The sequence below is a fragment of the Vigna umbellata genome, chromosome 2 (assembly GCF_029865625.1).
Source record: "Vigna umbellata cultivar VRB3 chromosome 2, Vumbellata_1.0, whole genome shotgun sequence".
Lineage (NCBI taxonomy): Eukaryota > Viridiplantae > Streptophyta > Magnoliopsida > Fabales > Fabaceae > Vigna > Vigna umbellata.
This window is the reverse complement of record NC_142166.1, coordinates 51,699,934-51,724,766: the sequence shown is the minus strand read 5'-3', so window position 1 is coordinate 51,724,766 and position 24,833 is coordinate 51,699,934. Positions and strand designations below refer to the sequence as shown.

The 24,833-nt window shown below is 33.4% G+C and overlaps 5 protein-coding genes across 11 annotated transcripts; 2 read left to right on the top strand and 3 right to left on the bottom strand.

The window, feature by feature from the left end:
- The first annotated feature begins 2,034 nt into the window (after positions 1-2,034).
- Positions 2,035-5,655, top strand: LOC124832876 (putative protein phosphatase 2C 27). Of its 2 annotated transcripts, XM_088107437.1 has the most exons (5): positions 2,035-2,162; positions 2,291-2,991; positions 3,381-3,572; positions 3,985-4,190; positions 4,887-5,655. In XM_088107437.1, exons 2-5 carry the CDS (start codon positions 2,779-2,781, stop codon positions 5,437-5,439), a joined length of 1,164 nt encoding a protein of 387 aa, XP_087963563.1. In that variant the 5' UTR covers positions 2,035-2,162; positions 2,291-2,778; the 3' UTR covers positions 5,440-5,655. The 2 variants fall into 2 exon arrangements, with proteins under 2 accessions (XP_087963563.1, XP_087963562.1); XM_088107436.1 differs by lacking the exon at positions 2,035-2,162 and having other exon boundaries at positions 2,171-2,991.
- A 580-nt stretch (positions 5,656-6,235) lies between these two features.
- LOC124844475 (TLR4 regulator/MIR-interacting MSAP protein) lies at positions 6,236-10,192 on the bottom strand. The gene is made up of 9 exons (XM_047321417.2): positions 10,000-10,192; positions 9,767-9,793; positions 9,594-9,673; positions 8,881-8,950; positions 8,610-8,664; positions 7,389-7,440; positions 7,224-7,248; positions 7,027-7,118; positions 6,236-6,570 (listed from the first exon to the last, which is right to left on the bottom strand). The coding sequence occupies exons 1-9, from the start codon at positions 10,114-10,116 to the stop codon at positions 6,519-6,521; spliced, it is 570 nt and encodes a 189-aa protein (XP_047177373.1). The 5' UTR covers positions 10,117-10,192; the 3' UTR covers positions 6,236-6,518.
- Positions 10,193-10,606: 414 nt separating this feature from the next.
- On the bottom strand, positions 10,607-11,598 carry LOC124844478 (uncharacterized). The gene has a single exon (XM_047321426.2). It carries the CDS (start codon positions 11,458-11,460, stop codon positions 10,849-10,851), a length of 612 nt encoding a protein of 203 aa, XP_047177382.2. The 5' UTR covers positions 11,461-11,598; the 3' UTR covers positions 10,607-10,848.
- Positions 11,599-13,806: 2,208 nt separating this feature from the next.
- Positions 13,807-16,752, top strand: LOC124844477 (F-box/kelch-repeat protein At5g42350-like). 3 transcript variants are annotated; one of them, XM_088107434.1, is made up of 4 exons: positions 13,807-14,189; positions 14,266-14,368; positions 14,463-14,491; positions 14,698-16,752. In XM_088107434.1, the coding sequence occupies exon 4, from the start codon at positions 14,785-14,787 to the stop codon at positions 16,522-16,524; it is 1,740 nt and encodes a 579-aa protein (XP_087963560.1). In that variant the 5' UTR covers positions 13,807-14,189; positions 14,266-14,368; positions 14,463-14,491; positions 14,698-14,784; the 3' UTR covers positions 16,525-16,752. The 3 variants fall into 3 exon arrangements, with proteins under 3 accessions (XP_087963560.1, XP_047177378.2, XP_047177379.2); XM_047321422.2 differs by lacking the exon at positions 14,266-14,368; XM_047321423.2 differs by having other exon boundaries at positions 14,360-14,491.
- A 1,688-nt stretch (positions 16,753-18,440) lies between these two features.
- LOC124844476 (U-box domain-containing protein 44-like) lies at positions 18,441-23,918 on the bottom strand. 4 transcript variants are annotated; one of them, XM_047321421.2, is made up of 4 exons: positions 23,357-23,918; positions 22,386-22,955; positions 21,962-22,271; positions 18,441-20,200 (listed from the first exon to the last, which is right to left on the bottom strand). In XM_047321421.2, exons 2-4 carry the CDS (start codon positions 22,938-22,940, stop codon positions 18,624-18,626), a joined length of 2,442 nt encoding a protein of 813 aa, XP_047177377.1. In that variant the 5' UTR covers positions 22,941-22,955; positions 23,357-23,918; the 3' UTR covers positions 18,441-18,623. The 4 variants fall into 4 exon arrangements, with proteins under 4 accessions (XP_047177377.1, XP_047177376.1, XP_047177374.1 ...); XM_047321420.2 differs by having other exon boundaries at positions 23,368-23,918; XM_047321418.2 differs by having other exon boundaries at positions 23,570-23,918.
- Between the last annotated feature and the right edge of the window lie 915 nt (positions 23,919-24,833).

Sequence of the window (24,833 nt, the reverse complement as noted above, 5' to 3'; positions counted from 1 at the left end):
TTTATATCTTCCTTAATTACAAATCATAATGCACAATAAGTATAATTTTTATTATAATTATTTGGAAGTTATGTTGTCAATATATAGTCATTAAATTCAATTAATAAAGTGTGAAAGACAGAGAGATGAGTAAATTTTATTAAAAAAATCTTATGGATTAAAAAGGTGAACTTTATAGTATATATTTTTTTCTTTTCCAACAATCAATTATTAGTGTTTTATGTCATTGTACAGGTTTTAAAACCCAAATCAAACAAAAGATTGAACTTTATTATTTACAATATATTTATTTAATTAATTTTATAAAAATATTATTTTAAATAATTTTAAAAGAAAAAAAGCTCTTTGTTTCTTTCCATTACATACCAAATCGAAAGGTTTAATTTCTACAAATAACTGTTTATGATAAAAAAAATTATCTAAAAAATACAAAAACTATCCATAATAAAATTATTAAACTTAATTATATATTATTATAAAAAAAAGTAAACATATATACGTGTAACCGCTAATGTTTTCACTAATAAAAAAGAAAGTTTAATAATATAATTTTTTTTTCATTATTTTAGGTTTTTTACTTGTATTTTGTTTAGCTTATCTTTATTCACAAACATAATATATCTATAATTCCAAATACATTATAGAAATTAAAGAAAAAAGAGAAAAAAAAGAGAGAAACAAGATTATTTAAAGTGATAAAAAAATGAAATAGAAAATTTATAAGGAAAATGTTAGAAAAAATTAAATTTAATTGTATAATATAACTAATTACAAAAGTTTATTAATTATATTTTGAAAAAGGATAAAATATAAATTAGACTTGGAAACAATTAATTATAAAGTAATTAATTTATATAATGAAAATTAATATATTTTTTAAAATATTCTATTTATTTAAATTAAATAGATATGATATTTAATTACAAATGAATTTTTTGCATACAATTTTAAAAAGATAAAAATGTGTTAAAAATTTAATATTTAAAATTAATTTTAAAAACATATTTAATAAAACAATAATATGCAAAAGGAAATTAACATAAGAGAACTACTCTAATAAAGAACAGTACATTTTAATTATTAAACATCCATATGAATTAATATGAAAACAGTCAAAAGAAATATAAATACGTTCATCCAACATAAATACAAACATTACAACAACATAGTACTATGTTTATTAAAATGAAGATACCAAAATATTTACTCATCATTTACACAAATGTTAATTAGATTATATATTAAAATAATATATTTTAATATACATTTTAATAAGAGAGGTAATAGTGTATCATGTTCAACAAGTTTTATATGCATTGTCTATGTACAAATATGAATGAAATCACTAATCATGGTTCTGAGAATCCAATGTATGAACAATAGTTTGATTTAAAAAATAAACATATTTGGGATTATTCCAAGTAGGCAAATTTTTGTTTGATTGAAATGATGCTGTGCATAGTAATAAGTGAGGGCCCTTTTTATGAGTAAGTGTAACATTACTTATAAAAGAGATGTTTTTTTACAGTTGTCTAATGCACGGGAAAATAGAATATATCCATATATAACAGCTTAGACAATCATTGTTGAAAGAAACAAGAGTCACTTCTAAGTTTTCACCAATCACTAGTGCACAGGCTAAAATAAAAACTAATTAATTCAGTTTCTTAAATTTAGTCTTGAAATGCTCCTCTAGAAAAAATCCTTCTAAGAACATGTTGCAAGAATTTTAAGTTATTCTAGCAATATAAATTATTTGAGTAATTTAATTAAAATATAACATTATTAAATACCATTTTTTGTAAGACAAAAAAATTATACCTGAACCATCATAATCTGAGAAAACATGATAGAAAGTATCTAATACTAAGATCCAGATATAATCATCCTAGGCTCTTGTCTTGGACACGTAGACATAATGATAATCCAAACATTTCAAAACCAATTGTCGCTAAACGCGTGTACTTTCAGAATCCGAGGACTTTCACTTACCTTTACCACGTTTGAAAGGTCAAACCCATCCTCAGCCCTTCATTTCCCTCAACACAGATCCAACGGCTTCCAGGTCATACATAACATCCAATACAAACTCTCCACGTGCGTCATTCTCCATCAGAACCGCCATAGACACAACATGTTAACCTGGAATCCCCGGTCACACGGTGCGTAGGTTTCCGTTCTGTTTGTCTCACCCTGATTTTGTTGGAACAATAGTAATATAGCAACATCGATTTAGGTTTTCTTCCTTCTTTCATCGATTCAAGACAACAACAGTGTTTTGTTTTTTTAGGTGGCTCGCTCTTTTGGTTTTGTTGTGGACGTGAAGGCTTCCTTCAACAGCAATTTTCGGTGCCTTATTTCCAATTTCTAATGTGCAAAATTTAGCATCATTTAATGATTCTACCACCTACTCTCTTTTTTGTGCTTTCTTAGTCTACCTGATCCCAATTATTATTTATTTATTGAAACTCACATCTGTGTTTGTTCCAAGACTTCATCTTTTACATCATCATAATTGTAATCATTGGACTTTTGGATTTATTGGATCCAATCATTCCTTGGTACTTCTTTGGGTACCTTCTATTTTCAATACCAGCAATCAGTGGCCGTGGCAGATTTACAATTCACATACCTTCAGGATCCTATCATTTCACTGTTGATTTGTTCAGACCGTATATTTGCTGGGACCCTAATAAATCTTCAGTTTCGTAATCTCCTGGGAAATACGCAACCACACATAATTTTGAAGTTGCCATTTTAGTAATTGTTGGGTTTTGTATGTATGATTTGGGAGTGGTTATGCCTGTGGGAATGGATATTCCTCCTCCTTTTAGTGTGATAGAGGACAAAGACAGTGCATTTACAATGGAAGATGATAAATCGGGAGATTTGGATAATCTAAAACCAATAGTCAAGGGTAAGCCTCCCAGGCATGTTTCGAGTTTGAGGCACAGCGTTAGCTCCACCAGATTGATGGCAGTAGCAGATTTGGTAAGTTTGACATTTTCATCTGATTTGGCTTTGTGGGTAGATTGGATTTTTCTTGCTATCTTTTGCCCCATGTTTTGTAATTTTGGCATAAAAATATTCTTAATGTCACTGTTTTTTGCTCTTTTGTTGCTAACTGCTATTTTCAGTTAGGCTTTTATCTTCTTTCTCTGTTTGCCTTAAGATTGTGAAGTTTTATGTTATGCTTTGCTCAAACTTTATGATCCATCTTGCAAAACTAAAATGAACTTACATGCTGTAAAGGTTTGTTATTCTTTCCAAATTTTTCTGGAACCTCACTTTGTTTTTAACATCAATATAATTTACTTCTCCATTTCGTAATTTGGAAAGTGTTGATTACTGATTTTTCTGTTTCTCTCCACTTTTTTAAGAGTTTGGATGTGGGGGTTACTGGAAAGTCATCTTCTGAAGAAAAGACGGAATTTCTACCAATATTTCGGTCAGGAAGTTGTGCTGAAAGAGGACCCAAACAGTATATGGAAGACGAACACGTATGCATTGATGATCTTATTCAGCATATAGGTCCCGCCTCAACTATTCCTTTACCTGGAGCTTTTTATGGGGTTCGTATGTTTTGTTTGTTTTACCTGGCTTTATAATTTACACACATGCTATTGTGATAAAGCCTGATTTTTTTGGTTAACACACTGCTTTACATGTTACTTTGATGCATTTGTTCTTCTTTATCCTCTAAGTTTATGTTTCATCAGAAAGTTGTGTTTTACAATCCAACCTTTCTCATACTGCAATATTATTATTGATGAGATGAAATATGGCTGATGTTCGATTTCCGTTACGTTTGACTAAGCTGGTAACTGGGACAAATGAATTATGTAGACCATAGGAGATTATTCTTTTCTTTACTAGCAGATACTGTTTTGTTCCATTCATTTTGTTGCTCACATGGTATGATCTAGACACTATATTGTTTTCATGTTAAGTTCAGCAATTGATTAACTTCTACTAATTGTTCAGGTGTTTGATGGCCATGGAGGTACAGACGCAGCTTTGTTCATAAGAAATAACATCCTCAAATTCATAGTTGAGGACTCCCATTTTCCAACTTGCGTGGGGCACGCAATTACAAGTGCGTTTCTGAAAGCAGATTATGCATTTGCAGATTCAAGTTCTCTTGATATCTCCTCTGGGACCACTGCTTTAACTGCTCTTGTATCCGGAAGGTAATCAATTTCGATTATGATCATATTAATTATTTAATATCAATGATTCTGTATCAGTTCACTGATGATGGCAAGCATTAGTTGCCTTCCTAGCATATCGGTTTTTAGATTCTACTGTAAATTTTATATGTGGAAGTCGGTTCATCATCACCCTAGCAGTAACCGATAACATTATAGTGGGACTTATTTAATCAACTTTTCTGGAAAATATTCCGGTATCTTACTCCTTTAAAGTTAACAATTCACTTTCAAGTATAAAGTAAGTAAATCAAAATAGTGGTTGATGAAGACATTTAACACTCAATTATTACGAACAAATACCTGGTAAATCATAAATGTATTAGAGCTTAGAATATAAAAAATTGATATCCTCATCAATGACTGAAGTTATTTACCTTATCCTTATATCCTGAATATAAAGGAATCAGATAAAAAATTCTGAAGATTGATTCTCTCGTCAATGACTGAAGTTACTTAATACTCACATAACCATTATAAAGGAACCGAATCTAAAATTCTTAGTAACTATAGAAGTGATTTGTTGTTTTGCTCTTTGGACATGGGAGGCAAAAGTTAGGGTAAGAAACTTACGAGTTTTCAACATGCATGTTATTGCCCCATGTGGAGACTGCATTGCAATGCAAATGCAGTTTTATTGGCAATCTTTCTCAAGTTGTGAAATTTCATCGTGGACAGGACCATGATAGTTGCCAATGCCGGGGACTGCAGAGCTGTACTGGGGAGGCGAGGTAGAGCAATTGAGATGTCAAAAGACCAGAAACCAGATTGCACTTCGGAAAGGCTAAGGATTGAGAAACTTGGTGGAGTGGTGTACGATGGATACCTGAATGGGCAGTTATCTGTTTCCCGTGCCTTGGGAGACTGGCACATGAAGGGTCCAAAGGGTTCTGCCTGCCCCTTGAGTTCTGAGCCAGAGCTGCAGGAAATCATCCTCACTGAGGATGACGAGTTCTTGATCATGGGCTGTGATGGCCTATGGGATGTAATGAGTAACCAATGTGCTGTGACCATGGCAAGGAAAGAACTAATGATACATAATGATCCTCAAAGGTGTTCAAGAGAGCTGGTCAGAGAGGCTCTAAAGCGTAACTCGTGTGATAATTTGACTGTTATAGTGATATGTTTCTCCCCAGATCCTCCTCCTAGGATAGAGACACCTCCTTCTCGGGTCAGGAGGAGTATATCAGCAGAAGGCCTCAATTTACTTAAGGGTGTGTTGGATTGTTAGTGTTGTTTCCTTATGGTTGTTTAGGTTTAGAAAGCATGGACATTGTTGTGTGTATAAAAAACTGCTATTGATCTTTGTTATGGAGGTTGCTGGAGGATCTTGGCTCTCCAGTGCTGCCCCATACATTTCGAGCTTATTTTTATCTGTTCACCTTCCTAACTCCCGTTAGATCTGTCTTGTTGTACATATGAGATTATGAGATCAGAAGTTTCTTCAGTTTCGGGGATTATATTCATCAGTTCCGATTACTTTGCTCTCAAGAGTGGTATAATTCGAGTGATATGAAATGCGAGATAGGTGGATTTTATTTTTTCTTTATTCTTCCCTGACATTATAAAGAATAAAGGGAGCGGTAAGGTCGGTGAAAGGTTTAACCAGTAAGCAGTGTGAGCCGGTAATAGGTATACTCCGACAACACACATCATGATCAGAGCACCATACTAACTGCTGAATCTTAGAGAATAGGCTAAAAATTTGCAGATTAATGGTCTAATGTGTTGATCTCGGATACGGATCAAACATTTTTCACTAATGTCTTGGTCAAAGTTACATGGCCGTCTCCAATTTTGATTAAAGATGTGAACTTATTATGATGACTTTTTTGGTTGTAACATAACATCATTTCTTATAAAAAAAGAACTGACTTCTTACATAAGAACTGAATTACTGTTTCAACAAGAAGAAATAAATATGTGACGTGAAGTGCAACTAATTTTAAGAGATAAGGGTCAGAGTTCTTAAATTTTATATCGTAGTGTCGGGTCCACTAAAAATAAGATAAAAGAAACTCAGTCGATTTGTCAGTTATGTATCTATTATTTAATAGTAGACGTAATATCTATCTGAATTACTTGGTATTACCAAATATCTATAAAATACAGAAAGCAAAATAAGATTTTTAGAGCGCAGAGCAGCACCCTTAAATTAATAATTAGAGTTCGGTCCACCATATTGCTGAAAGAGTCTTCCACTGTAACGAGAACAAAGACAATTCCAACAGTAACAAATTATCCCATCCATTCTGTCAATTTGTAACTGCCCCAAAAGCTGGTATTTTCAGCCACCGTAGTTCCATGGTTTTAGAGCTCTTCATCGATCTCATCGTCATCGACCTCTGCCGCATGTGATACACTGTATGAATAGAGCCATTTCTAGTCATCTTCATATGGTGTGTGTTTGATGTGAATGGATTTTGAGACTTCAGAAAATAAAATAAAAAATCCAAAGCAAGATTTAAAGCTAATAATGACAATATCAAAAGCATTATTTTATTATAATCTGAACCACTCAAAGTTAGTTGTGGGTGACCTTCAAAGTGCGAAACTATCCTACATGGGTCAAACGTCACTACCACCAATCGTCAAAGATGCATTCTAATTTGTTCCTAGAAACACTATTACTACGAAGATATGGCAGAAGGGAGGCCACCTCACTAATGCTAAAAGTTAGAATGTTCATAATCAATAAACAAATATATTATTGAACACCCAAATCCATTACAAAATATGAATTCAACAAATGTATGTCTGGGCTTATCAAGCAAACCAATGAGTAAAGATAAATCCCCAAAACTATCTTTGAAGTTACCTCGTTTGACTGCAATGTTTGCTTAAATCTTGACAAAGAACTTTGCTCACACCTCCTACTTTAACGGATCCTTTTTTGATCAATTCAGCCAACTGCAAGATAGGCATCATTTGGACAAAAAAAAAATCAGCATTGCCATATAACGCAGATGAATACATATGCGCCAAATGCTGAAAAAACAGAACATGAAAATTCACCTCATCCTCTGTGTCTTCAAGTAATCTGGTCATGGTGCAGAGATGGTTTGTGCACAAATGTAATACAAAAGTTTTTAACATCACTTGTTGCAAAGATAAAGGCAAAGCTTTGATCCATAAATGTCCCTGTTAAAAAGTAAAAGTATACAGATTGTTGCTTCTTACCTTCCACAATAAGAAGATATATCTTTTGAATATGCCCGAGCCTCTTGCTTATCTGCCAAGAGAAGAATTTAGGAAAAAGTATTGTTCAGAAAACTACCATGAAAAATGAAAAAATCTCTAGTTTTTTATTTGCTGCATTAAAAAGAAGAAGCAAATAACTAAATTGCCAACACTGGAATAGCCGTCACAATGCAACAACTGCAATAGTTCACTGGTTAGTTTGATACAGTTAGATGTGAACAATACCCATCATATAGAACATGTGATAAGTACCCAAAATCTTGGGAAGTCTCCCTAAAAGATAGCCATCAATGGAGAATGAAGCCACTTAAGAAATGATAAGTACCCCAAGCACTTGGAAACCCACTCTCAAAAGCTACTATTAAGGGAGCGAACAAAACACTCAAATACCTCGACTAGATATGGGACTCAGGCACCCCATAATGATACCAATAGGCAGATTATAGGCAGGCTTTTCTGGATTACCAAAAACTAGCTCAGATACCAACTGATAACACCCTAAAAGAACTAACGAACAAGAGGGAAAAAAAACACTTTAATATTCCACCATGCTACTTAATTCAATATGTCACTTGAACACCCCATAATATCCAAGTTAAGTTCCTATCAAGTACTCTACCAAACATCCATACTACTTGATGTGGTACTTGGGCACTCCATAATACCCAAGCCCTCATAAACACGCTACACATTGAAATAAGGATTTCAAAACAAGACATAAGTATGTATCCTAAGTGACATGTTGATAGATTATCATGCAAACATCTCAAACAAACGTAATACTGAATACTAGAATAATCCTATTAAATTGCAGTGTTCTTCTTTCCAGTAGTTCAAGAATAGCATTCAAAATGCTAATAAAATATATATTCTTGTCTTGTTTGTGTGAAGGTTTAGAATAACTTAAATTTAACAGCCCTATACATTTTGCCCCAACAAGTAAAGTAATCGTTAATCTCTTGTAATTTTTAATTGTTCAATATTTCACAGCACTGTTGGGTACATAAAGCCCCAAGTTCTAGAAAAGACAGTCACAAAATTAAAATCAAGGATGGGTGTTCTCTAAACTACAGTCCCCAGTCATTGTTTGCCATGAAAACTTGAATACTTCATCTGGAAATATATGTGCAGTAAAACAGAGTGAGAAATTCCATGTAGTGGAGTATGCTAGATCAACGGTGGATGAAATAGATTACATACTTGTGAGGTTATCCCAGCTATTCACTTTGATCCATTCATGGGTACTTGAATCTTTCTGCAAAATAGATGGAAATAGAAAGTCAATAACACACATTTTAGAGTATCTAAATATGAGCATAAGCAAAGGGAGAAAGGGAGTAGTAGTTGATTCGACAAAAAAGTATGATGCATTTATAAGTAAATTTCAATTCAGAAATGTAGACACTAACACAGCAGAAAAGCTACCGATTTAGAAACTGGAACAGTTAAGAACAAGTATATAACTAAGCACCTTGAGTGTATAATCTTCCATCTTTTCGCAAAGGCCATCAAGAAGTTCAACAACTCTTAGCTCGCTAACTCTGTATATTGTATAAAACAGTTTCAAAGTTATGCAGCCATAAGATGTTAGTAAAAGACTAGAGCAAAAACATTTATATTCGAGAGATCAACATACAGAGATGTAAATACAACTGTTTGAAGAAATCAGATGACCAAATGTTTCAGTGTCAGATGTCAGATTGAATTCTGAAAAATGAAAAGGTAGAAGATTCAGCTGCCAACAACTCTCTACCACACTATTAATTTTAACAATTCCCCAGGCTATGTTTGAATATACAACTGAAATGGAATCATGAAAGTGCACTTCAAAGAATATAATACCTTCCCAAGTCATTATCGTTAATTACAAAATTAACTTCGAGAAATATGATGTAATCAAATACATACATAAACTCTAAAATCGTTTACAATTTCAACCAATGATTTTTCAATAATCAATAATGAAAGCGCACTCCATCACCTAAACTACATTTTCCTCACTCAAGGAGCCAAACCCAAAAAGAAGATTCATCTCACACCCTCCAATTGAAAGGAACGGAACCTTGTATCTTCCCATCCCATTGCACTCCCTTTCCTCATTTTGCATCAATCCAAACATATTCCCATAATTAATAAAGGCGTCGAAATTGAAGAGGATTTAAGCACATATTTAGATATACGTACGTGTAATCGATTAGCTTTCCTTGACGCTGACCTTTGGAGTCCAAGCGATGGCGCATATCCAAGTGATTCCGTGGCCTCTCCTGCGGAAACCCAATGTCTCGATATTCGATCATGTAACCAAAAAATAAAGAACCATATAATTGAAAAAAAAAAATAACAAATAAAGACGTTACGCTGGAAAGCCCAATCTCCAGCTCCTCCTGCAAGGTGCAAACCATCGTCAGACCTAAATACCAAATGATTTACCACAGCATATCAAATGAAGAATGAGATCAAATCCACGATACGTGATTCGATAACATCATCTAATAAAAGTGATACAGAAGATAGGATTGAATGGATCTATATTATGTATGCAATGTTGAGTTTGATTGGGGAGAAAATGAGGACGGCATAGCATAGATACCGCGACGGCTTTGCAGGCGGCGCATTTGTCATGAACGGCATGAGAAGTTCTTGTTAAGATTCCGAGGAGTATGAAGAAACAGAGATGCAACATTGACATTGACATTGACCCTGCCATCTTCTTCTCTCAACCTCACTTCTTCCTTCTCCAGTTAAATATAAATTTTGTATGAAGATATTCAAAACCATGTCGATCTAATAAACAAATTTTAATATTTTCATCAAAAACAGTATTGTTTAAATCTTGATTAAATCTTTTAGTTTATACATTAAATAATAAACAACTTTCACAAAAAAATAAAATCAAAGTTACTCATTAAATATTAATACCTAATTATTTATTAAATAAGTAAAATTTTAATTAAAATCATTTCTAAGGTAATTAACACCTTTCTTAAGTTAAATAATAACTTTTTTTTTTAATTTCTCAAGCTACATCTTCAATTTTAATTGTGTTAAATTTTCCTTGAACTTTCTGATTTAACATAATTATTCGTGGCAAATGGAGATAATAATATAATAATATTCATCATACATTAAAGAATTTAGAACATATATTGAAACTGTCAAAATAAGAAAATAACGCAGCATAAACTAAAAGCACAAGATTTAGAACGTTAATTATACTGGATTTTAGATACTAATCTTATTGAATTCATAACAACTGACACATGAAAAATTTAAACAACTTTAAAACTGAACATAACTTCTAGGACGATTCAAAACTACAAGTAAACCATTACAACAACTCAAGTAGTTTGCAACAAATAATCTAACATTCATCAAACAAAATGAACTACGAATTGGAATATAGACCAGAGGACAAGACTGCAAGACACATAATTCAAGCTCAAGGATGAGTAGCTGGAAATGCTTTAGGAAATTCAGGAATCTTAAGTAACTCGGGAATTTTGGATAATTCTGGAATCTTAGATAACTCAGAAATTTTGGGTAATTCTGAAACCTTTGGTAACTCAGAAAGTTTGGTTATTTCAGGAATCTTAAATAACTCAGAAATTTTGGATAAATCTGGAACCTTAGATAACTCAGGAACTTTGGATAATTCTGAAACCTTTGGTAACTCAGTAAGTTTGGTTATTTCAGGAATCTTAAATAACTCAGAAATTTTGGATAAATCTGAAACTTTAGGTAACTCAGGAACTTTGGATAATTCTGAAACTTTTGGTAACTCAAGAGCTTTGAGTAATTCTGGAACTTTTGGTAACTCAGGAAGTTTGGTTATTTCAGGAAGTTTAGGTAACTCAGGAATTTTGGGTATTTCTAAAACCTTAGGTAACTGAGGAACATTGGGAAGTTGTGGCATTTCTGGCTTAGATAATGTTGGTTCTAGAAGATTGCGGGCTCCGACAACCGTTGTGTGGCTATTTGCAGACAATAATGTTAGAACAAGAACTGAAAAAACCACTGTTGACAAACCGAAAGTAGTCATGGTTGAAGACATGAACTTTGCAAGTGTTTAGGGATGTTTTTTGAGCGTATGCTGCAGATGTTGCATGTGGGAGTTTTATACCAAAACCGTGTCAGGTGTAAGAACTGTTAGCTCAACTTCTTAGTTACCCATAACATCCCATATACCAAACTTTAACCAGAACTGTCGTGGGTTAACTAATCTATCTGCATTCACAAAAGTCAATGTTCTCCATGAGAAAACTATCACAAAGGATTATCAATTTTTAGAGTGAAGAATTCTCAACATTTCTCAGTGTACGAAGCATGGTTTTGTCTAATATTGTTGTGCTCGTCTCTAACCAACAACAATTAACACATATATATACATACATAATCTGATGTTATCAGTGATTTGTGTAGTTGTTGTAGGGTATGATATACATACAATAGAAGTCTGTTGAATTTAGTTTCTGTATCCTTTTGTTTGGGAATTTATTGCCAGCAGTGGCATATTTTTTTTTCTGATATACTATTATCATACACTACTTCACATTTTCTTACATATCTTAATTGAGTAAAAGTTTTGTCATGTGTAAATTAATTGCACAGAATATGACATTTGACCTGAACTCTAGAACTACTACATACTATTACATTAAATGCTGAATAGTATACATGTTTTCTCCTATACACTGTAAAAAATATAGCAATCTGCACGTATAGTTTTACTATATATGCATGTTATAATATCATTTCTATCCCGAATTAGGAAGACAAAAAGGATGATGTAAATGAAAAATAGATAAATTAACAGATCTTTATGTGTAGTCTTCTGTGCTAAAAAAATGATTTTTTTAGTAATTAAAAGAAAAGCTCGAGTGAAACAAATTCGAAGAAAAGTCTGTTTGTTAAAATAAATAAATTAGTAAGCTCTTAAAAATTTAAAGAGTTTTTCTTTTTTTTCTATAAAAATAAATGCAAAAAGTAGCTCTGAGAAAGAAAGAAAAAAGACTTACTAAAGTAACTTTTAACAATAAATTTCACGTCTTCTTCACTCTTATCCCAAAATAATTGGTGTAAGACAAAACAAATGGTTTCAAAATAATTTTGAACTTAAAAAATTGCTAAATAATTTTAATTTTTAACTTTAAACGACTATAATTTACTTTTCATTATTGTCTTTATACTTCATTTCATGTAGTATTTGTATTAAATTAATTAAATAATATCTGAAGTTATATATTAATTAATCATCATTTTCTAAAGTAACACCGAAAGTTCTTGGGTTATACTAATATATTTTCAATTTAGCATTGTTACCTTTATGAATAATTTTTTTTATAACAGGTATTTATCACTTTTCTCCTCTCATTGATTAGAAACTTGAAATGAGAAAAAGAAGAAGCTTGAAATGAATTTTTATTTGAAATTAAGAAATTGGACACATGCATTTTAAATTGATCTAATATTATTATAATTTTCTTTAATAATACAACTTTATTGATTTAACGAATGATGTTTTGATTTGTCTAACATAATAGTAGTCCTATGTTTATATTGATATCACAACTTATAAAAGTGTTCAATTTCACAAATTACTATATAATATCAAAATGAATTAAATATGTTTTTTAGTTCTTTAATTTTTACTTAAAATTAAAATTATTGAAACTAATCCATCTTTAAAACTTTAGATTAATTTAATCTGTTATCTTTATAATTATATAAATATAATATTTTTAATCAAATTTTATTAAATTTATTTGAGATTTTACCTACATGTTTCAACTAACATGAAAAAAAAAATACATAAAAAAGTATAAATAACTCAAATAATATCAAAAAATATATTTAAAATATTAAATAAATTTAATAAAATTTAATTCAAAAAATTAAATTCACATATTTTTTAAATTAAGAGACTGAATTAGATCAAAATTAAAAAAAAAGTTAATTAATTTTTATTCAAAATTAAGAATTATAAATATATTTAACTCTATTAAGATTAACAGTTGTATCTTGACGAGATTAAATTTAGATTCAAAATATTGATCATACGAGAATTTTGAGTTTGGTAAAAACGTAATTAAATTTGTTTCAAAAACATTCTACAATTTGATATAAATGTTCCTGATTCATCATCTTTTTCAAAACAACCCATACCCATGTTTTTTTGTAATTTAGGGTTTGGCCTTTTTCTTCTTCAAAATTTACCAATACTTACTTTAATTCTGACCTAGAAGAGAGAGAAAGCCAGAACGTTGCAGAGAGTGAAGTGAAGGGTAACCGTTGAAGTTGAAACGTGGCTTCATTAAATCACACACATGGGGAATTGAATGCTGAGTATAGAGTTATTATTATTACATGACATTTTTTTTATTAGATGTATCATTACAAAACATGTTAGCAGCGTATGAGTGCGGAAAAAAGCAAAAAGAAAAAGAAAAGAAAAGAAAAAGTTAGGAAAAAAAGATTAGCAAATAAAAAATAATAATATAAATATTAAAAAGGAGAAATCGACGGGTCGCTTTTCTTCAGTGTTGCAGCGGCTTTACTAAATTCTCGTCCCAACCAATCAAGCCAGAACATTGTTGTTTACTGTCCAAATTTTTTGTTTGTATTTATTTAATTATTATTGTTATTATTATTATTTTTTTGTTTGATTTTTGGATGTGAGGCATAAAATGGAAAAGGTAAAGTTGGGGTAGGTATAAGAGAAGCATTTCCAATGGAGTAAGAAATTGGTGATTCATTTCATTTCTTTCCCAATTGCATTGCAATGTAAGTCTTCTTTCTTTTCCTTTTCCTTTTTCTCTTTCCGTCTTTGGAATTCTGTGAGGTTTCCGTTATGTGTTAGATTCGTCAAACCACAAAGTTATCTGTCTCTATGAAATCAATGTCTTTGCTTCTGCGAAATATATGCTACAACTCACTGTTCACACTCATCACAGGGATTTACTGTAATCACTCTCTCACAACCTTCTTCCGACATCACATACCGTTACTTTCCTATTAAACTGCCAATTTTAATCATACTTGTACGTTTTCCTTCAGGATCTGGACTCATTGATTGGCTTTGCCAGGTAAAAATCCCTTTTTTATTTTTATTTTCAGGATCACTTTCGTTTTCCCTTTTGTTTTAATTATAAAATTCTGGGGTTTAGATGTGAAGAGTTAACCGAGACATTAATGCCTAGTGGCTTTGCAAGGAGTGTGTGTATGTGTCTTCTATTCCTTGACAATGCTTAAATCTGTATTTTTTTCTTTCTTTTGATTTGATGAATCGTAGAAGGGGGGCTTGCGTGCTGCTCTATACGCAAATTTGCCAGATAGCGATGGGTGTTGTATATTTTTTTGTGAAGAATTAGTGAGCATAATGTTTTCTGGAAGATTGGGGGCAGACGAATCTTATTGTCAAGATTTACAGAATTTGAGTGTGTCAAAGCGACTTGTTAGGAGTTTCAGTCATAGGTTGAAGAAGAAGAATAACAGGAGTACCGGGGAAGAAGATGATGATGTGAATGGAGTTTCTTTAAGATGCTTAAATCTTTATGGACGAGGTGGGGGCTGCAAGGTAGGTGCTGACACCAGTGATGATTTTGGTGATTCAAACAGTAGAAGGAGATCTAGTGCCAGTGACGAGGGAAAGGGATATAAGCCAATTTGTGGCCCTGAAGAAACTGCTGTAGATTGCTTTTCATATGGGGTGAAGGACAGGTTTTGGAGGAGACACAACCGAAAGAATTCAGAGCTTGAAGAATTTTTGACAAACAATAGAATGCATATCTTTCTTCCTGATGATATTCTTGAAATGTGTTTGGTTAGGCTCCCATTGACAAGTCTCATGAATGCCCGACTTGTGTGCAAAAAATGGAGGTCCTTGACCACCACTCCTAGATTTCTCCAAATGAGAAGGGAGGGTTCCTATCAGAGTCCATGGTTATTTCTGTTTGGTGCTGTTAAAGATGGCTTTTGTTCTGGTGAGATACATGCACTGGACGTGTCTCTGAATCAGTGGCACAGGATTGATGCTCATTTTCTCCGAGGAAGGTTTTTGTTCTCTGTTACTGGTATACATGATGATATCTTCATTGTTGGAGGGTGTTCTAGCCTCACTAACTTTGGGAAAGTGGATAGAAGCTCTTACAGGACACACAAAGGGGTTCTTGTTTTTAGTCCATTGACAAAATCTTGGCGTAAAATGCCGTACATGAAATATGCTAGATCAAATCCTATATTAGGAGTCTCTGAGGTCAGTTTGGATTTTCCAACTTGCCAAAGTCATCAAAGCCGGCAGGATAGACGCTTTCCAAGATCAAGGATTGGTGGCATTTCAGATGTTTATGAAGATCCTCACAAGCTTTCACTGAGACGTCACTGCAGATCTTCCATTAATGAGACTGAAGCTTTGTCTTTGCCCAGTCGAAAGGCATACAAATTCGTTAGACAAAAAAGTGACCATTCAAGCTCAAAGGGCAGTAAAAGGTTCTTGTTGATAGCTGTAGGAGGTTTGGGATCCTGGGATGAGCCTCTGGACTCTGGAGAAATCTATGATTCTGTGTCAAATAAATGGACTGAAATCCCAAGATTGCCTTTTGATTTTGGGGTTGCTCGTTCTGGAATTGTTTGTGGCAGGATGTTTTATGTTTATTCTGAAACAGACAAGCTTGCAGCATATGACATAGAACGAGGCTTCTGGATTGGAATTCAAACCACTCCAATCCCGCCTCGTGTACACGAATACTACCCCATACTTGTATCTTCTAGTGGCCGCCTTTTCATGTTTTCCGTGTCCTGGTGTGAAGGGGATGGTCAAATTGGGCAACGAAACAAGGCTGTTAGAAAACTATGGGAGTTGGATCTCACGTATCTTACCTGGACTGAAGCCTCAGTTCATCCTGATGCCCCAATGGACTGGAGTGCTGTTTTTCTGTCGGATAAAAACCTCATTTTTGGGGTAGAGATGTTCAAAATATTTGGTCGGGTGTTAGGTTTTTTCACTGTTTGTGATGTGTCTGATATCACAAAATGGAACCATATTTCAGGGAACCATGTTACTCATGAGCTCGATGGTTCTTCCTGCTTGACCAAATCTGTGGCAGTGCTACACCTTTGAAATCCTTTGTGCATGTATGATGCTAAACAACAGAATCTTAGATCTTCCCTCCCTGTTTTGAGATGCAGCATGACCGGTAAGTCCTACTCTATATTTGCTGCATATAATTGTATATGAGCAAATCTTCCGAGCTCCGTGATTCTCTGTTTCTGTGCTTCTCATGTACCTTTTATTTAATTCATTTCTCACCAATCATAAAAGTTGAATTCCACACTGACTTTGCTCTTGTATTATTTCTCCCATCCATCGTGTTTCTGGAGTTATGGGTTTGTGTTATAACTAGTTGCACCAATGAGTCTCGTTATGACTTTGTCATATCTCTATACTCATGCAATCCAAGTTAGATGTCTTAATTTTGAAGAAGACATAATCCCGGGGCCAGGGAATTGGCTTAATGATGGAATCGAGTATATAATGTGTGATATTAGGTGCATTGTTGCAGCCTTAAATCTGTCTATGCTAATGTTTGCCGGAAAAGTTGTCGGAGATTTTCTTGTGAATCTCTGCATCGTCTACTTCTATTACTGAAATTCTCATGAAAACACATGAAAACACATGAAAGAAAGTAGTATTCTCGTATATCAGCAAATAGTTCCAAAATCTTGACAATATAAAAACCTGTTTCTGTGTTCTAACAAATCCCCCCTAATACATTTTTCTCATGAATATTTTCGGTTTGAGTGCTTAAGTTGAGCTCTTTACCCTGGTTATTATTTAAAAAGGCAAAGTTCAATTTTTTACTACTTGGTCGTAAAGGATCTGAAATGGCCAATGGGATCTGAGATGTTTGAATCACTGTTATGCGTGTGGACAACGACTAGACAAGTTCGAAATATTAATGCAGGAGCATAATAGAATACAAGCGAAAAAATCATTTTGGCAATGTGTTTATTTTATATACACATTCTTTTCAACATCTATAATAAAATAAAACCTTTTTGGGGGTCAATTTTAATAATTGCATAAAAGAAGACATTTTGGAAAAAATATCTGCTTCATGTGATATTTAAAAGGTAATTTAGCTATGTTTCCGATCATAAACTAATTATAACCACGGATAAATGTATAATATTTTCCCGAAATTGTGGTAATTGCACTTAAATTCTATTAATTTTCATAAGTTCACAACATTTAGGAGTTTCAATTGAGTTTTTATTAAAATTATTTTAGTATACAAAACTTTTATATTTTTTAATTAAAGTTATTGTGGTTAAAGTTTGTTATTAATTGAAGTGAGGAAGCTGTTACTTATGTCTCAGGATATAAAAAGAAATTGGTTAAGTTCTAAATATCTTATACGTGTTTTTATCATTTTTTAATTTTTTACCTAACGTCTTATAGACCAAATCAAATGACGATAAATAATAATAATTATTAGTTATAATTATTGAAAATTAAAAAATAATAGACTCTTAAATAAATAGTGAGACTTGTCTTTCTTTAAAATAGTGAGCATTTAAAATATATGATATACGTGTATGTTTTAAAGAAACAATTCAACACAATAATAGAAAACCACTCGGGACAATTATTTCTTATAAATAATATAGTTCAAATGTCCATAATTCTAACAAATTTATATTTCCTTGAAATAATCACGCACTGATGTCTATTTTATTTTCGATTCAGCCGTAATTTTAATTTTTCTTACGACGATCAGAAAGACATACCTTTCGGGTAACTCTACATTTCATTCTTGTATGTTTTATTGAATGTGACAGTTTATATCTGATATCTGATAGTTTTGAAAAACATTCAGTAAACGAAAAAGATAAATATTTACTTTATTAAAAAAATTACTTGCGATATTATCAAAATCATGATTCATATGCACAAAAGACAACATTGATGTAACAAAAAATGATACTTAAAATGGAAAAGATAAAAATGTTAGTTCAGAGATGGAGAAAAAAAGGAGCAACAAATGAAGAGCTCGTAAAAGAATGGGCAACGTAGGTGTATACAGGAATCCCCAACTGTAGTTGGATAAATGCATATAGTAAAAGGATAACCATAGATACAATCCAAAACTGCTAGGCACAATACAAATTACATACAAATTTTTGTGATGACGATGAAGAGAACAGTGCAAAATGAATTCATCCTAGGTTCTGAAAGATTCCTGAGAAGTTTGGTATCTTATCAACATGTTTGAGAGCACGCTCAGCGGTCTGTCTAGTTCGATAATCACCATGTTGGAATGCATCCACAAGTGCAGTGCTCAGATTCTGGTCTGCAGAAACCTCACAGGCTATATCATCCGTTCTCAACAGTCTCTCCACTGCCCAAACTGCTCTCCTTCTCAATGTCTCTGTTCTCTTCTCAAGTAGCACATCAAGTATAGGCTTCACTCCCTCTGCTTCAACCAAAATTGCCACCCCTTGTTCTATGTCTACTCCATCATCTATCAAAGTCGATAATGCAGCCAGTGCTGCCTCAACCACATTCACATTTGTGTGGTCCAGTAGCCCTACTAACTTGGGCACTGCCTGCCCTACATACAGGCAAAACGTGTCCTTCAAAGAGCATATTCCTCTGTGGAGCCTACACAATCCACTTATCACTGGCGGCTTGCTGAAGCATGAAAACACCGAAGCACAATAGCTGGGCGGCGGCACCTCCGGTAATTTGGTTAAGTTTTTTGACTCTATGGATAGATTCTCCAGAGCTGTGGCAGATACCATCTGCACGTTGTCCAGTCCATTCGACTGAAGCAGGTCAATGAAAAGTGCAGCAAGGTTGTAGTCACGGCAGAGTGCAATGGCATCAGGTTCTTCAGCCAAGACATAAGTAACCCTTGCAACAATCTTCACAAGCCCTTCAAGAAATGGTGTGATGAAGCGATTGCCTCTGATCTCTCGCTGTCTGATGGCAATCACCCTGGATATGACCATCACAAAGGCACCTTCATCTAGTAGCTGTCTTGTGAGGCCCAAGTCCCTTTCGGGTAGATCGGCTAAAAGGCCGACTGCCGCTGCCTGCTCTTCACTGATCCCTGTATTTTCTGATATGACTTTTATTAGACTTCCAAGCTGTCCAACTGAGCCACGTAGTGCATCAGTTAGTTCCTGACCCATATGAGGAGACAAATTCTGAAGAAGTTTTATGGAAGCCAGACGCAGATCTTTCTGTGGTGCTTCAATGAACTGAACTAGACTGATTGTGGCACCAGAGCTTTTGATAGCAGACACAACACTCAGAACTGTAGTTGGAGAAGTAGTAAGTCCAACAAGAACTTGTAGTAGTTTGCACTCTATGGCTGGACCAGTGTTACTTATAAGATGGAGTAGATTACGAACTATATCCTCTGAGACCAGAGTTTGGTGATCAGGTCCAAATGAAATGGAATAGAAGTCTTCTCCAGAGTTTACAACACTGGCAAGAATCGTAGCAGAGATCTCTTTCAATCGTGTGGGAAGAAGGTTAGGACCCACTGCAAAAAGGTCATTGACAAGAGGAGCAAGTATTCCGGCCTCTATTAATATCTTTGCACTTGGGTCACATGATGATATCTGATTTAGTGCCTTCAGTGCAGCTTCTCTTGATTGCATATTACCACTTTTCATTATATTGATCAGAGATGAACCCACAGTTCTAGCAACAAGAACTTTAACATCATTGTTTAAAACCAGCTCCCCAAGGAATCCCGCCATGGCGAGTTTGGTTTCTGGTGGACCTGCAAACATTTTAATGAAAACAACTTGATACCCGCATGGAATATGAAGTTCTACAAGCAAGGGACCAATCTTGATGCCAAATATTTAGGGTTTTTAATGTAAATAATTGATCAAATCTAACAGAACACGCTCACATTACCACCACAATGCAAATTTAATTTACCTTGGGCCACATTCTCTAATATTTCCATGAAATGATATCTTAATCTTTTTCGCAACGCAAAGATATTATTGAAATTGATCAAAGTACCCTCAATCACAGAAATACACAAGAAGAATAAAAAAATTACAAAAAAATGCACCATTCTGATATTAATCCAAACAAAGGAAAGGAATGTTTTCCTGCATACATCTAATTGTTCATCAAGATACCACCAAAAACAGACGGCAAGCTTCCTCAAAAATATACAATCTATTTACCAAACCATAACATTATTACCTTAATTGTTGGTAATCAGTATAGTTTCTGGTGTTTGGAGTGGACAGTATTTTCCAGATGACATTGCTCTATTATTTAAGAGGTGAAAGTGAAACTGTTCATTTAGAGGCCCAAAAAAAAAAATATAAGACGATGTATCACTTTCAACAAAAGTTCTGAACCGAAAATATTCTCACGGAAGCTGTTTTCCTCAAAGAAGATATTCCGAATCAGCCATAGAAGAAAAATAAAAAGTACATAAAATCATAAGTGATATCAGTATTTGTTTGAAGTGTCTGAAAATTTTTCAAAATAAACAACACTTGTGCAGCTTGTTGAATTGCAAGTCAAATGATAAAACATGCTGGTTTTTCAATCATGAAAAGTTAGCTGGATCAAATCATAAGATTCGAAGACACAATGAAAAGCAGGTAAAATTATCGTATAAATGTTGTAAGTGTTCAATGCAATGTTTTAAATCCAGGATAGCAGCTAACTCCAAAAGCGCTATAGTAAGATATTGTATATATAGTAAGATAATGTATAGTCACTACTTTAAACATTTTGTATAGTTCTGTATAGCGCACACATAAATTCTAAAAAAAAAATCAAAATTAATAGCATTCATAATTAAAAATAGCAAGTCTTAGGTTTATTAAATAAAACATGTAAGTAAAGAGTCAAATACAAGTTTCTCAGATAGGAATTATCAATCATCATCTTCTAAATCCAAGTCTCTATCATTTTCACAATTATTTCATAGATTTCAATATTGGAAATTAAAACCCCAAGAAAAAGCCCTACGTCTCTATTTAGGATTTTTGGATTCATCACGTAGCTCCGCTATAACAGCCGCTATTTGGTTCGCTACGGCTGACTCAGGCACAATGAAACAACCAAACACATTCATGGCCCCTATTTCAGAAGACTAAAAACATAACAATGGAAAACCAAATTCATGCATGCATAGAACAGGTGAGTGATGCGGTGAAACCTTATTTCAGAAGAGACTTCACCGAACATCCGATACTACTCAATATGAGACTTAGACACCCGATAATACCTAAGTCCCTATCACAATCTATGGCAAGTCAGACTGTTTTCAAAAGCTCCAAATGTTCATTTCATGAGATTCTTGAAATATACATACAAGAAATATAATTTTTGCATTTGCCCTCCAAATAATTCCAAAACATCAGATGAAAGAAAACCCATGCACATCATTTTTACAAGAAAATGTGTAATACGCTAGTCTAGCGAATTATGCTCTTTCGAAAATTAACATGAAATGGTGAGCAACTTAGCCACACAACATGCGTATGGTAGTACAGAATAATAGTACCTTCAAGAAGTTGGCTAAGAAGAGGCTGCAATCTACCACATTCAGCCATCTGTCGAACATTAGCCTCATACCTCTCCAGATTCGACAATGTTTCCTCAGCCTTCCCAACAGTGAGAAGATCTTCTGAATTGCTGCTTGTCATCCCTACTAATATTAGAATGGCTCCGTTGATTGAACCAATCTTCCCACAGAGGGTAGCAGACTTCGAGAGTTCGTAAAGCAAGGAGACAGCCTCCTCTCTTTCTTTAGAAAGCTCGTTGGAAAGGAATTTCACTATAGTACGCACAGTATCCCCTTCAGCCAACAATTCCTTTGGAGCAAATAGAATATGTCAACATGGATTTGCCAACAGTACATTTATGATACCAAAAACAAGTAATGACATGAAATGAAATGAAATGATAACCATCAAACTATGACAAACCTTGTTCTCATCATCTTCTTCTACCACGACTCTAAGGGTTTCCAGAGCTCTACATCGAACCTTACGGCTTCCACTCTTCAGCATGTCAACAATCATTGGTATAAGCCCTGCATTGCGGACAGTGTGTTTGTTTGATCGACTTCTTCGGCAGATGTACTGCACATACTTTAAGGCCTGAAGAGTTTCATTTTCTGGACTCGCCATATTCAACGACCTGCGAGCTATGTCCAGCTGTGCAGCTTCATTCCTGGTAGTCCACTCTTCAATGGTGTTACGCAAAGCCATGCTTGGATTCAGTTCTGCGCTTCTTAACTCCTGAAGAGTCAAAGGGCAAACCAGTCTCCTTCCACTCTCCCTACACTCCTTGAACCATTTTTCAATTGCTTCACGTTCAAAAGTCTGTCCATTTTCTAAAGTAACAGGATCACGCATCACTTGCTTCGTCAATGGACATACAAAAGCATCATACAGAGGCTCAATGTGCAACCTCTCAAAATGAAAACTATCATCTGACTGGCTGCCAGGGTCATTACTTCCATCCCAGCTCGCAGCCATGGTAGATCCACTGATCTGTTGTCACAAACAACACAAGGTTAAGGTAACGCCAACAAGCTTGCAATATATGCAAGATCAAACAAATTTGATGTAAATGTGTGGCATTCATATAGAATTATACTTTACTACCCTGAATGATTTGACTGTAAGGCAACTCTGTTAATAATGATAATAATGATAATTTGTAATTGATTGACACTAAGTGACTATGCATGAAAATTGAAGAAGTGTGTATATTTTATAACATGTTCAACCAATGGAAGAAAAGCACGAGCTACTCGAACAGAAACAGAAACTAATAATTGTGTCGGAGGTTAATTACAATAATGCCCCAATACCAACAACCAAGAAACATAACAAACAGATCTCCCAGAATTGCGTATTCCCATGATTTAAAACAGGGTGATGGAAATTACTTCAATCTAACCTTCCTTTAAACAGAAACTGATGGTGTTTTAAGTAATCATCATCACTCAATCAAAAACAGAAACTCTTGACAGAGTAGAGAGTAAGTGCCGTTGGGCGACAACGAACGACCACAGACAAACAAAACGAACGGATAGTAACGATTTCAAAAACACATCGCAAATCGCAAACGACGGCAATCTAATAAACAGCAAGAAGGGCACCCGTGTTCAAGCTGAGAGAAGCAGCAACCCAGAAGAAAAAAAACCTACTTTTAGTATTTAATTTGAGAATTAAAGAGAAACCCTTGAAAGAGAGTTGACGGGTAAGCGTAATTGGAGTTGGGGCATGGCTAAAGAGTTGGAATTGCAGGAGCAGAAGAGGGGCAGAGGTTGAGGGAGTAGAAGAAGAGAAACACCAAAAATAAGAAAGCAGAAATTGAAAAAACTTGGGAAAAGAAAACATAAAGATATAAAAGAAAAGGAAAAAAAAAATATGTTCTTAGAAAAAATAGAAGATGGGGAGAGAGAAGTTTGACTGGATTGTTACAGTGAGGATGTGAGACAAATGGAAAGAGAGAAGATGGAGCTATCATCCACCTGGGCCACCCAACAATACAGCTTGGCTCATATAATCTCCTAATAAAATAATAACGGACAAATTTAGGTATAGTGTTCTAAATTTAAATTATTATTATTTTTGCAGAAAAGTTCTATATTAAAAGTCCATATTTATGGTTGAATCTCAAGTTTCAAATTTAATTTGTATTAATTCTAAGAGGAGACCTAATTTTGTCTTAATTTTTAATAATAAGTGTTTTAAAGTGTTCTTATAAACATAAAAAAAAATTAAAATAGAAAACCCGATAATTATATCACTGCTCTGAATTTCTAAGGTTTTTCTTTCCTGTTTGTACATAATTTCTTTTCGTTATAGTTTTTCTTAATCTCTTTTCTGTTATCCGCGTTTCTTTTTCAGTGACACATGATTTTTATTAATTTATTTAGCTTTTCAATATGTTCTATTTATCAATTGGATATGAACAATGTGTTTTTCAATAGTTATTTACAAATAAATATTTCTAAAGAGCAATCTTTTGGTTTTTGTTTGGAAAAGTCTTTTATTTTGTCTTCATAAATTATTAATAATTTAGTATTAGACATAAATATTTTTTATAAAATTTATAAGTTTTTATGAAAAATTGAGAATTGATTATATTTATAACAAATTTAATAATAATGTTAAATATATTAAAATAACATAATTAATATTTTCATAATTAATTAAATATAAATATAAATAAATTTAATTTTATTAAAAATATTTTATTTTATTTAAATTTAAAAAGAAATAAAATTATTTAATTTTTAAAAAAGTTAAAACAAAATACAACAAAAATAATAAATGAGAAACCAAATTAAAACTAATGCAATTATACGATATTTAACAGTAATACTAGTTACATTGTTATTGTTAAATGACATAAAA